General features: G+C 40.7%; 1 protein-coding gene across 1 annotated transcript in view; it reads left to right on the forward strand.

Annotated features, from left to right (window-relative positions):
* Window positions 1-358: 358 nt before the first annotated feature.
* LOC134297170 (uncharacterized) overlaps window positions 359-13,411 on the forward strand; it is a 32,904-nt gene continuing 19,851 nt past the window's right edge. Inside the window, exons 1-9 of the mRNA XM_062974297.1 lie at window positions 359-522; window positions 1,064-1,272; window positions 2,301-2,404; window positions 3,591-3,709; window positions 4,884-5,042; window positions 5,732-5,940; window positions 7,033-7,136; window positions 8,846-8,964; window positions 9,942-10,115. Of these exons, the coding sequence (XP_062830367.1) occupies window positions 451-522; window positions 1,064-1,272; window positions 2,301-2,404; window positions 3,591-3,709; window positions 4,884-5,042; window positions 5,732-5,940; window positions 7,033-7,136; window positions 8,846-8,964; window positions 9,942-10,115 (1,269 nt within the window). The 5' untranslated portion in view covers window positions 359-450. The remainder of the gene's footprint in view (window positions 523-1,063; window positions 1,273-2,300; window positions 2,405-3,590; window positions 3,710-4,883; window positions 5,043-5,731; window positions 5,941-7,032; window positions 7,137-8,845; window positions 8,965-9,941; window positions 10,116-13,411) is intronic.

The following is a 13,411-nucleotide window of genomic DNA, read 5'->3' on the forward strand; positions in this document are numbered from 1 at the left end:
TTTGGTAAACCGTCAGAACTCTTGGACACTAAAGGCTAAATATCTCATAGAACTAAAACTTCTATGACTCCATAGGATTGAGCCATTGTAATTAAAAGTGTGTCAAGTTGCATTGATTTTATAGTGTAGATGCACTCAATGATTCTCAACTTTTAGTCCTCCGTATGTTTTGGACCTCAGTGTTCAGGATTTGTTATCAAAAGGCTTTATCTCACATTCCTCAGCAACTAAGATTTCTAAGTCCACTTAAAGACTGATTCCCCATTTTTACCAAACTGAGACATTGAAAGGGCATTGAATTGGAAAGAACCAGCTCAACCTTCTCATGATGTTCTTCACGACGTGTCTTTGCAGTTTGATGTCAAGGAGAATCTCACTTCTGCCCAACTTGCTCATGCTTTTTTTGGCTCCGATGTCCTGAATTCTCCGGAAAAGGTTCACGCTCTCCTAATGCCCTTGGAGGACAGGCCTGTTGAAGACATGGTTGCTTTCATGACCGAGTTTGCAAATCTTGCTTCTAAGGTAAGTCATCTTTCACTACTTTTGGTTCTGTTATTTGCATGGAGGGGGACAGTTTGGCCATCTGAGCTGACAGATACATGTATGCAGCACATCTATTGCAAAACATCCTGAAACTAGAAAAACACCAAAGAAAGGAAGCATTAAGAAAATTAAGAAAATACAGGAACAAAGTAGTAGCTTTTTCACTGTAGATCATAGAATGACGGATTAACTCTGCTCTCCTTTTCACTCTATGATTGGAGATAGAAGAATATTTCTCTGCATTTAATTCTATTAGTGCTGCTGTGTGGTTGGGACTCCCTCCTGTCTCTGCAGCAGCTGTGAAGAGCTGCTGTCTGACCCATCCAGGGGCCGGTCCAGTATACACCATACTAGACAGACCCAGGATAACATCACAATGTAGATCCTCCTTGGATTCACTCAATATTTTGGGCCAGGCTGTAGCCATTGCAATGGCTAGTCTTGCAAGATGGCTTGGCGCTCCTTCTGGCCAATGTGGTCAGCGTTTAAGATTGGGACTTTTCCCATTTTGGTTCTACAGAACGGCATCACCTTCCTGGCCAACACAGAGGTGAGGGACACCATGTTTGATGCCATCTTCAGCAAACTGCAAAGCCTTTTCGCGACGGCTGGTCCTTCCCAGTATCAAGACTGGTTCCAGAAGAAGTTGGCTTTGTGGCTCCCGAGTATCAATGCCTCTGCTCTTGCGGCCATCCCCAAGACTGTACCGTGTGGCATTTTCAAAACCATGTGAGTGTTTTGCCTCTCTCCTTCCTCCATTTTCCTTTTACGACTTCTTGCTCTCTTTTTTTCTCCCTTTCTTCCCTTGCTTTTCTTTATGCTCTCTTTCGCTCTCTTCTTTGTCTTTCATTTCTTCCTTCCTTCCTTCCTTCCTCTTCTTTCTCTTTATTTCATTTCCTCCCCTCATATCTTTCTCCCTTTCCTTTTCTCCCTTTGTTCCTGCCCTCATTTTTCTTTCTTCCCCTCCCTTCTTGCTTCTTTCCTTTCAGCCAATCCTTCGCCTATCCACATCCAATCCACTTTGTTCCTTTTCTTTCTCTCTGCTCTGGTTCATTTAATTTAAATCCCTGACTTCATTTCAGTTAGGCAATGAGCACTCTGTATGCCAAGTTTGGACCAAATACATCAAGGAGACATTGTGGTACAAACCAACATATATATACAGATAATTTGATTTTTATATTTATAGGTGCATTTAATTTGCATTGTTTTATATTTGTCATTAGGCAGTTCAAATCCCTATGTCAGGAGCAAGATGGGAGAAAAATAAAGTAAATAAAACAAATACATATTAAATAATCAGTCAGTCAGTTATTTGCCTTTAATTTGGTCAGCGAACCTTTGGTTGAAGCATATTAAATAATGAGAAAAACCTGGGGTTGATTAGAGTCTTTACATATTGGGATTTATTCTGTGCAAAATTCTGCAGCAAACAGGACTTTCTGCAGAAAGAATAAAAGGAAAGATATCTGGGTTTGGGCTCGTCCTCCCACTTTGGCTTTTTTTTTAAGTAACAAAAAAGCATAAAAATTTAATATGTACATGGAATCACAGAATCATAGAGTTGAAAGAGACCCCAAGTGCCATCAAGTCCAATCCACTTCTACCATGCAGGAACACAAAATCAAAGTATTCCTGATAGATGACCATCCTGCCTCCAGAAAATAGACCAGAGTTTGCATTCTGTGTATGAAGGATCCTAACGTTTGATCTATTTTCATCCCCCCACCCTCTTTATCTTCATTTTTTCCCATCAGAATGGCCAGTTTGGACAACAGTTTTAAACAGATGTCTCCTGAGAGCCAACACGATGTTTACGAGTTTGCCAAAAACTACCTGAGCACCAAGACATCTCAAGGAGGTAAATGTTCTAGATGTTGGCCCAAAATTGCTTACCTCCATCTCTTCTGTTCCCCTGGTTCCCCATCCCAATCTGTAGTCTTTGATAGACTCAATCTATTTGTAAAGTTGGCTTTCTCTTGTCCTAATGCTGCAAAAGTAACAGATCCTAGTTGATCTTAGATGCTAACTAGGCTCAGCCCTGGTTAGTACTTGGATAGGAGACTGCCAACAGATCCCAGGTGCAGTAAGTGATGTTCCAGAAGAAGGAACTAGCCAAATCACCTCTGAGTCTTCCTTGCCCAAGAAAACCCTTTGAAATCCATGAAGTTGCCATAAGTCAATCAGTAACTTGAAGGCACAGACACATATTAAAAGAATGAGAAATGAACTAGATGAACTTAATCTCTTAACCCAGGAAGGCAAAGATAGCTATCACATTTCCAGGGGCCTAATACCCTCAAAGCACCCGAATCCTGTCTGATTTTGGAAGATAAGTTGGGTCATCCCTGACTAGTGCTTGGATGAAAGACCATCAAATAGTCTACAGGCTGTATTTTGGAGGAAGGAACTGGGAAAACCATGCTTTCTGAGTCTTCCTTGCTTTAGGAAATCCTTTGAAATTCATGGGGTCACCATAAGTCGGCAGTTGATTTGAAGGCACACATACACACACACACACACACACACACACACACACACACACACACACACAAAGAGGCACCAGATCCTAATTTTGAAAGTCAAGCAGGATCATCCCTGGTTAGTATTTGGATGGGAGACTGCTAAGAAGTCTATTGGCTATATTTCAAAAGATGAAACTAGCAAAACCACCTGTCGTTCTTGTCTTAAAAAACCCTATGAAATTAATGGGGTCAGCATAAGACAGCAGCTGACTTGAAGGGACATATACAATCATACACAAGAGGCACCAGATCTTATCTGGTCTTAGAAGCTAAGCAGGGTTGGCCCTAGTTAGGAGCTGAATGGGAGATCTCGGGTACCATAGTCTCTATTTTGGAAGAAGGAAAGGGGAGAAACACCTGAGTCTTTGCCTAAGAAAACCCTACAAAATTTGTAAGATGACCTGTGACTTGAAAGCACACACACTGTCTTCATCATAAATCTCTCCCTGGTACCATGTTTGAAATGTGTTGATTCTCTCATGTCAGCTTTCATCACGGTCTTTCATTGACTTTCCCATCCAGGAGATCCCTGCACTGAAAACACTCGAGGTGGATTGGATTGGTTAGTCACCAGTTTTGGATCCTTTGGGTCCTTAGCCAGTCACAAAGATCTGGTCAGCATGAACGCCGATTTCCGTGCGGTGAGTGGCCTTGCCGGATGGCCGGCTTGAGTCCATTTGGCTTACTTGGCCAATTGGTGCATTAAGAACCCATTTTGCCTGTTCCTAGGCAGTATTTTAAATTCATATCTTATAAATATCATTGATCGTATTGTTTGTTTTAATTTTCTCTATGGAGTCCTAGGAGTTGTACTTTCATAAGGTCTTCAGCCTTTCCTGAGTGCATCTACAGTCTAGAATGAATGCAGTTTGACAACACTTTAACTACCATGGTTCAGTGCTATGAAATCCTGGGAGTTGTAGTTTCATAAGGTCTTCAGTATTCCCTGGGTGCATCTACACTGTTTAATGAATGTGGTTTGATGCCACTCTAACTGTAATGGCTCAGTGCTATGGAATTCTGGGAGTTGTAGTTCTGCAAGGCCTTTCGTTTTTTCTAGCCAAGGAGTACTGCTGCCTCACCAAGCTACAACTCCCATGATTCCATAGACAAGATTAAAACAAAGCTGAGCCATAGAAGTTAAAGTGGTAACAAACTACATTCATTTTACTGTGTAGATGCACCTGGGAAGGCTGAAGACCTTGTAAAAACTACAATTCCCAGGATTGCACAGCAGTAGGCCATGGGAATTAGTCATTCATTCTACAGTGTAAATACACCTAGGGAAGGCTAAGAACCTTATGAAACTATAACATAGCATTGAGATCTGGCAGTTCAAGTGATGTCAAACTGCATTAATTTCACAGTGTGGATACTTCCTTAGTGTTTTCAATCTACATGTTTTTAATGGGTTTATGCTTTATTTTATTGCTATATTTGTATTTATGAGATCTTAACTCTGTTGTAACCTGCCTTGAACCTTGGGGAGAGTCAGAGAAGAAATAAAAAGTGTTGTTGTTGTTGTTGTTGTTGTTGTGCCATGATTACAGAATGATTAAATGTGCAATGATTATGGAATGGCCTCGGACTACGAGTTTTGGATGACATGATTTTAATATCCCAATGTTTGTAATATTGTAATAATGTAATGTTTTAAAATGTTAATATGTATTAATTTTAATCAATCTATTTTAAGCTTATTTTATTATGTGTCAAGGCATTGAATAATTGCCACATGTAAACCACCTTGAGTCCCCTTCGAGGTAGAGAAAGGCGGGGTATAAATAGGGTAAATAAATCATTGTTGTTTCCTAGGTGGATGCAGTCGCTGTACTCACACCGGTGCAACTGGCGGATTACACACTTGCAAGTGACGTCCTGCGTGACGTCGAAAAAGCTGGGAAGGTCTTTGGCTCCCTTAATTCAGGCAATATTGGAGAATTTTTGGATGCTTTCAATGCCGCAGCTGAGCAGGTTTGCAATCCAGCATCTTCCTCAATTCCTTTGGGCTCCTACCCATTTTGTTTAGTTTTGTTATTGTTTCCAATTTTTGGGAATCTTAAGGTGACCCATTCTGGGGTTGAGAGATATTTATTTATTTATCATTTTCAATCCCCAACCGTAAATGAGCTAAAAGGCATTTGACAGAATAGAGTAGCTGTTGGTTCACTTATCAATACGCCTTTTTCTTCTTTTGCCTACAAAGGTGTGTTGAAGTTTGTAGATGTAAATAAATAGAAGCTTTACCACTGTTTCTGAACCTAGATTTACCCTGTGGTGTAATAACGTGCCACTCAAGTTTGTTTAACAAGTAACAGTAACTTCACTTCAAAAGACTAAAGAGAACAACAATATATACAGTAGTCTCTCTGAATTCTTAGAGAACAGAGGGAATAGACGGTCCTTTAAATTGTCTTTAAATATTCCTCATTGCCTTAGGTTTCAGAGAGCTAGCAGCCATTTCCTTCCCTGGCTGTTTCCAGTCAGTGCTCTCTTTTACTCTCTGAGGTGAAAATGGCAGCTCATACCTGTTCTGTCAGCAGCAAGCTAGAGACAGTAGCCAATCAGAATGCTGGCTCCTGGCACGCTCAGCCAATTAGCTTCTGACACATGCCTTTCCAGTCAACCCATTACATCATGGTGTCCTTTACAAATCCTCACAGGGTGGACTCCCCAAGCTGCCCAATTTGGAGACAAAGCGGTTCATCCTGGGTGAGATCTTCTGCCACTTGAGTGGTGCCTTGAAGCTATTCACTCCGGAGGACTATTCCACTTGGTTTGGGCAACGCCTGCGCCTTTTCCTGAGCAGTTTGGATGGCCAAAGCCTGGGCTTCCTACCTGTTGACATGACGTGCCCTTCCCTAGCTGCCATGTAAGCCCCATCTCTATTTCCCATCCCAGGGTGGTGGTTTGGTTGGTTTCCTTATCTGAAGGGCATTGCTTTTGGTGCAGGATGTAGAGATGTATTTATTAATTATATATATTATATAATTATATTATATAACCGCTGCCACCAGTGTAAAGATGTTTATTTAAACTCTGCCACCAATTTAGTAAAGTCTTTATAATGCTGCCACTAGATGTAAAGGGGATTATTAATGCTTTCCACCACTATGGGAAGATGCAGCCACTAGCTACTCAGAGAGGAGACCTTTTAAATTTTGTTTTTCTTCCTTCTTCTTGTTTACTCTTGATGGTAATATATGTGACAGAGGCTGAGATGTTTAAATAACAATAACAAGTTTATTGTGGCACAAAGCTTAGTGGTTACAATAACTTTTTAGAGGCACTTTAGTTAACAGTTGCAAAGCTAGAATGAGGTGTTTCAAACTTCCTAAAATGTCACTTCCTTCTCTACTGCCTTTAAACTGCAGTCACCCTGTGAATTACAATCACAGATTATCTGTTCCTCATCAGGAGACAGACTAGCTTAAAATAAGTCACCAAACTTATTTTAAACTGACTCAAAATTAAGCAATTGAGCCTCCCTGATCCCTTCAACAAGGATCAGTCTTCCCTGTACCTCATCAGGGCACAGACTAACTGCTTCTTTTTTAAAACCTGCACTTCTCCACCAAAACGGCAGTTGGCTCCACCCACTTCTCCATGGCAACCAACTTTTGAGTGCAGAGATGCAATAACTGAAATATTGAGCCTTTTAAAACACAATTAAACATGACACCTGTAAACAAAAAAAAAATCACTTCATTACACAGGAGATCTGACACGAAGTTACAAAGCTGCTCCACCCTTGGGTTCATCTACTTTAGACAAGGGCCAACTTGGGCCCTCCAGATGTTTTAGATTTCAACTCCCACAATTCCTAACAGCCGATAGGCTGTTCGGAATTGTGAGAGTTGAAGTCCAAAACACCTGGAGGGCCCAAGTTGGCCCATGCCTGATGTCGATGCACCCAACATTCAGCAGAATTGTTTAAATTATAACAATTTCCATAACTTTGCAGAGTGAAGGCTTTAACAGAGCATCACGCCAACAACACGCTTGAAAACCCGGAAAATATTTTGTCTTTTATAAAGAAGGTTCTCCATTTCCAGCTACAGAATTCAGGTAAGAAAAGGACACAAACGCACACGCACTTCCAGTGATGAGCATTTCGGTACTGAAATACTTGAGACAATGTTATGGTCACCATAAACAGGTTGGGCTATCCCTTATCCAAAATGTATTGAACCAAAAGTATCTGCCCCCCCCCCCCCAGATTTTAGAATACCCGTATTGCATAATGAGATATCTCAGCAATGGAACCAAGTCTAAACACAAAATCCATTTATGCTTCATATATATATCTTATACATATTGTCTGGAGGTAATTTTATACATCACATTTTTAACAGCAAGGAACTGAATTTATGAACATGGGATCATCAGAAAGCAAGGATGCTTCTATCTAGGGTTACAGCTTGTGTTGGACAGGGTTGCACCCTCCTGAAGACACAGATTCGCAGCTTGGGAGTTCTCTTTCGCTGATGGTGTAATCTTTGGATGTTGGTGTAATCATTTTCTTTTTTTCTTGTTTTCTCTCATACACCTCTCCCTCCCTCCCCCCTTCCTTTTCTTGCCTTCCCTTCCCTTCCCTTCTTTTCACTTCCCTTCTTTTATTCTCTTCTCTTCCTCGCTTCATCCCTTTTTTCTTCCCTTCTTTCTCTTTCTTTCCTATTTTCCCTTCCCTCTCCTAATAGCTTTCCACTTTCCCCGTCCCCTTCCCCCTTCCCCTCCCCTTCCCCTTATTTTATTTATTTATTTATTTCCAGCATTTATATCCCGCCCTTCTCACCTGAAGGGACTCAGGGCAGCTTACAGCAAATGGCAACAATTCAATGCCTATACATAGTAAAAATCACAACAGTACATAAAATCAATTAAGAACTATTAAATACAGTATAAAATCCCCTTCCTTCCTTCCTTCCTTCCTTCCTTCCTTCCTTCCTTCCTTCCTTCCTTCCCTCGCCTCATACAGGTGCCACCTTTCTTTGACTCTCTCTCTATATATCAGTGGTTCCCAACCTTTTTTTTGACCAGGACCCACTTTGACCATGGATCACTCTCCAACATTAGTATCAAAGGGGTTACGAATCAGTTTTTGGTCAACTTTAGATTTGGTTTGGTTATTTGGGGTGCCGCTAGACCACATCAGCTCTAGTTTGCACTGGATAGACCACATCAGCTCTAGTTTGCACTGGATAGACCACATCAGCTCTAGTTTGCACTGGATAGACCACATCAGCTCTAGTTTGCACTGGATAGACCACATCAGCTCTAGTTTGCATTGGATAGACCACATCAGCTCTAGTTTGCACTGGATAGACCACATCAGCTCTAGTTTGCACTGGATAGACCACATCAGCTCTAGTTTCTGATACAGAACATATGCTATCCAGTAGTCGCCATCTGCTCGCCCACAGAAAACCATATTTAATAATCAAAAACTGATTTCCCCTGCATGTCTTGCATACCTTATTTTAGTGCAACGGCCCACAGGTTGAGAACTATATATATATATATATATATATATATATATATATATATATAGTTTGTATCCATTGAACTATCAGTAAACAAAAGTGTTAATTTCTCAAATACCCATGTGGAAAATGTTGGATTTTTTTTTTTCATTTTGAAATTCCGGATAATCAGGCTTTACTCATATAGCAAAAGTGTGGTTTGTGGTCCAAAATCTGGTCCTCAAAGCTTTTACTGGCGTTGACTATGCAAGTCTCTAATTCTCCTTATTCGTTTCTATCTTTTTTTGCCATTAGGCTCTGCTTGTGTTCAAGACATCGGCACAGACAGACAGTGGCTGCTGACGTTCTTTGGACCCCTCACAGAGTACGGCTCATATTCAGATTTTACCGTCTTGAAGAGCAATTTCAAAGGGGTGAGAATTTCATGGTGCCCTTCCCAACAATGAACTCTTTGCCATCCTACTTTCCTTTTTCCCCTGCTCCCACATTCCTCCTTTTTTTTTTTTAGCTGACTTTAATTTACTGCAAGCGTAAAATTGAAGTGTAAAAGTAGGTTTCAATCTGTTAATTCAGTATTGAAGAGTAGGAGTAGAATATTGCACTTTCCAAAAGGTTCATGGAAAGCAAACTGCTGCAGATAAAGACCTTGAAGTTAGGATTTTGAACACTTCAGGGTTCTGCTCTTGAGCTCTCTCTGGTTTCTAACTCTTCTATTAGTCCTATTGTCTATATCAGGCCTGGGCAAACTTTGGCCCTCCCTCCAGGTGTTTTGGACTTCTACTCCCATAATTCCTAACAGCCAGTAGGCTGTTAGGAATTGTGAGAGTTGAAGTCCAAAACACCTGGAGGGAGGGCCAAAGTTTGCCTAGGCCTGGTCTGTATATTTTCCCATTTCTCCAATTCAATGTTTTGTCCCATATTTTGAGCCCATTTAGTTATACATTCTTTAATTTGTTCTTCAAATTCCATTTTCAGTAACAATTGAATATCCTTTCCTAATTATATATGGTTTCTCTGAGCAGAGATTTATTTCAACATCCATTCATCTTTTTCCCCAAAGTTTTTGATCTTTTTGAAATCCAAGCCATCTTTCCTCAATTCTTGCCCTGTTTTGAATCTGTAATATTTTCAAATATTATTAAGGCTTTATATATCACCCAGTTCCATTTTTGTTCGTTTTATAGGAGGCTTCAAATCCAAAGTGGGATTTCATTATCAAGTCTTGTTTTGTACTTATTTCCAAACTCTCAGAATGCTTCTTATAAAGTGGTTGTTAAAATTCATTTTTACCTTCTCAAACCACAAGTAACCATGCCACCCAAATCTTAATTCATAGTCTTTCAGATATAACAGCCTGACAATATCTAATTTTATCCATTTTGTCAAACAGATTGATTCTCTGGACCTCTTCTCCGCCCAGACCTTGGCTCAGGTGTCCACCCAAAGCCACACCATTTACAGCACTGCAGCCGTGGCAAATGTCCTCAAAGCCATTCGAGATAAGACAAACCCAGAAATGTTCCTCAGAGCTTACCTGGATGAATTCAATGACCAAGTGCTGAAGGTAAATGCCATTACGACTAGAACAAGCAGCACACCAAGGCTGGATACAAAAAGGGAGAGGATGAGCATTAGTCTGGAAATCTCTTGGTGTCTCACGTATGCACACATATCCCTACATTAGCACCTCGACATTTTTGCTTAGTGCAAAGCAAACATATTATTTATTATTTTTATTTTATTTTATTTACATCATTTATATTCCGCCCTTCTCACCCCGAAGGGGACTCAGGGCGGATCACATTACACATATTAGGCAAACATTCAATGCCTTTTTAACACAGGACAAAGACGAACAACATAGCTCTGAGCGGGCCTCGAACTTATGACCTCCTGGTCAGTGACTCATTGCTCTCCCGTCTGCGCCACAGCCCCGGGCTATATTCACAATGTAAGTCAATGACCAGGGGCTGTTGCACATCCACATTATGGAAAGATGTAGTCTGTACAACAGTACATTTCATATTCAGATGCAAATACCTTGACTTGTGGATGTAGCACTACTTGTAAATGTGTATTTCACTAATGGGGCATATAACTTCAGTCCAACATCCCCTCGACGTAAATATCTCCATGTGGATCTACTCTATGTTGTGTCAAATGTAACCTTGGCTCATTGTAAAACTCTGGAACCACTTTGTATTTTGTTCTTTGGGCTTGAAAAAAGGCTGGCTTCACACCCACTCCATAGTTGGAGGCACAATGCTAATGTCCACATTGAGATGCATTGATCTTTGCTTTTCTGCAATCATTGTGCCTCTAGCTGGGGAGGTTTACAGAATGCTTTTCCAATCCTGGTTGTCCACCCTGAAACAGTAGATTTTGGGATTTACAGTATATTTGGAGTGGGTTCGGCCACTCCACGGAGAGAAAGGGCCACTCTGGGTCCCAGTTCGGGAAGAAAAGTAGGGTACAATAAATATTATAAGAATTATAATATTAATCCATACACCGTCACATTGGATACATGAGGTTTTGGAATGGTGAACCTGTGTCCAATTTAATACACAAAATTTTGCATTGTTGTTAAATTTATAGATTGAGGCTTACATTGCAGTTTTATTTGCAACTAGTTTATATAGCCAGCGATGTCCAGGTATTGTTGGGACCTCTGCCCACCTGCTTTCTCCCTTCTCTGGCTCCGAGAAGGTCAATTTCATGATGTCTCCATGGCAAGAATGGGTGGGCTCATTGTGGCTCTTTCCTCCTTTTTTCCCTTTGACTTTGTCAGTCTGGATTCGGAAGTCCCACAGTATCTTTGCGTGCTCATTTTCCAATACTTTTGCAGGTTTGTGATCCCACCAGTTCTTTGCTGCTGGGATGTGGTACTTGAGGCATAATTTCCAATGAATCATTTGGGCCACATAATTGTACCTCTGTTTGTAGTCTGTCTGTGCGATTTTCTTACAGCAGCTGAGGATATGATCAATGGTTTCGTCGGTTTCCTTGCACAGTCTGCATTTTGGGTCATCAGCTGATTTTTCGATCTTGGCCTTAATTTGCCTTCTGTCTCCTTCTTCAGGGTCCCATTCGTGAGCTATAGATAGGTCTTCTCCTTATCAGCTTTTCCTTCAATTTTGTCAAGGAACTTTCCATGCAATGTTTTGTTGTGCCAGCTGTCAGCTCTAGTTTGTAGTGCGGTTTTCTTTTACTGATTTATTATTATTATTGTTGTTGTTGTTATTGTTATTATTATTATTGTGTTGTCGAAGGCTTTCATGGCCAGAATCACAGGGTTGTTGTATGTCTTTCGGGCTGTGTGGCCATGTTCCAGAAGCATTCTCTCCTGACGTTTCGCCCACATCTATGGCAGGCATCCTCAGAGGTTGTGAGGTATGGATAAACTAAGTCAGGAAAGGAAAGAATATATATCTGTGTAGAGTCCAAGGTGTGGCAAGAGTTCTTTGTCACTGGGAGCCAGCATTAATGTTTCAGTTAATCACCCTAATTGGCACTGGAAATGTTTTGTCCCTTGCCTGGGGGCATCCTTTGTTCAGTTCATGCTTCTGGAACATGGCCACACAGCCCGAAAGACATACAACAACCCCATTATTATTATTGTTATTATTACACTATGTAACACAATGTGTTGTTGAAGGTTTTCATGGCCGGGATCACAGGGTTGTTGTGTGTTTTCCGGGCTGTGTGGCCATGTTCCAGAAGTATTATCTCCTGACGTTTTGCCCACGTCTATGGCAGGCATCCTCGCAACCTCTGAAGATGCCTTCCATAGATGTGGGCGAAACGTCAGGAGAAAATACTTATGGCACATGGCCATACAGTCCAGAAAACACACAACCATACTATGTGACACAAGTTTTGTTCCTGGCTTATAAATGTCATTTCCTAATTGGTTCTGTCATAAAAACATGGAAAAGGTTTACCAAACTGCAAAAACTTCATTTTTTGCGGGACATCCTGCAGCACATTTTGCTCTCATTTTTTTCAATAAATATCTCATAGAGTCTTGCCCAATTGAACATAGTTTGTTGCAGCCACAAAAATGACGTTTCTGGAGTATAACAACAACTTTCAAAGGAAGGACTGCACAATTAAACAGGAAACAACACTTTCAAACCAGGAACAGGAAAAAAAATCAAATTTTGTTATATGTTGTTATTATTATCTCTCAACGAAGACTCAAAATGACTTAACACTAGAATCAAAATAATGTCACATAAGGATTGTGTAGTGTTGCACCTTGCTGATAATTTTGCAGTTACAGTATCATAATGATAAAGTTACAATTCCAACTATTGGCCAGTTGAAGCCCACAATCAAATATATTTCCCCAGACATTCTAAACTCACAACATTTTTGGATGTTATGTGGTTTCCAGGTTGTATGGCCATATTCTAGCAGCATACATGGCTATTCAGCCTGGAAACCACACAACACTCCAGTGATTCCGGCAGTGAAAGCCTTTGGCTTCACAACATTTTATCAGGTTCATAACCTAGTCATCGCTTTTAACTCTATAATTTATTTATTTATTTATTTATTTATTTACAGTATTTATATTCCGCCCTTCTCACCCCAAAGGGGACTCAGGGCGGATTACAATGAACACATATATGGCAAACATTCAATGCCAACAGACAAACAACATACATTAGACAGACTCAGAGGCATTTTTAACATTTTTCCAGCTTCACGATTCCGACCACAGGGGGAGCTGTTGCTTCACCGTCCAGTAGTGGCTGTACTTCCGCATTCCTTTTCTCGTGTTTTGCTGGCAGTTTTATGGTGTTGTAAATTAGCCTCCCGCATAAAGCATCCCTAAATTTCCCTAATTGACAG

Source organism: Anolis carolinensis, chromosome 2 (genome assembly GCF_035594765.1).
Source record: "Anolis carolinensis isolate JA03-04 chromosome 2, rAnoCar3.1.pri, whole genome shotgun sequence".
Taxonomy (NCBI): domain Eukaryota; kingdom Metazoa; phylum Chordata; class Lepidosauria; order Squamata; family Dactyloidae; genus Anolis; species Anolis carolinensis.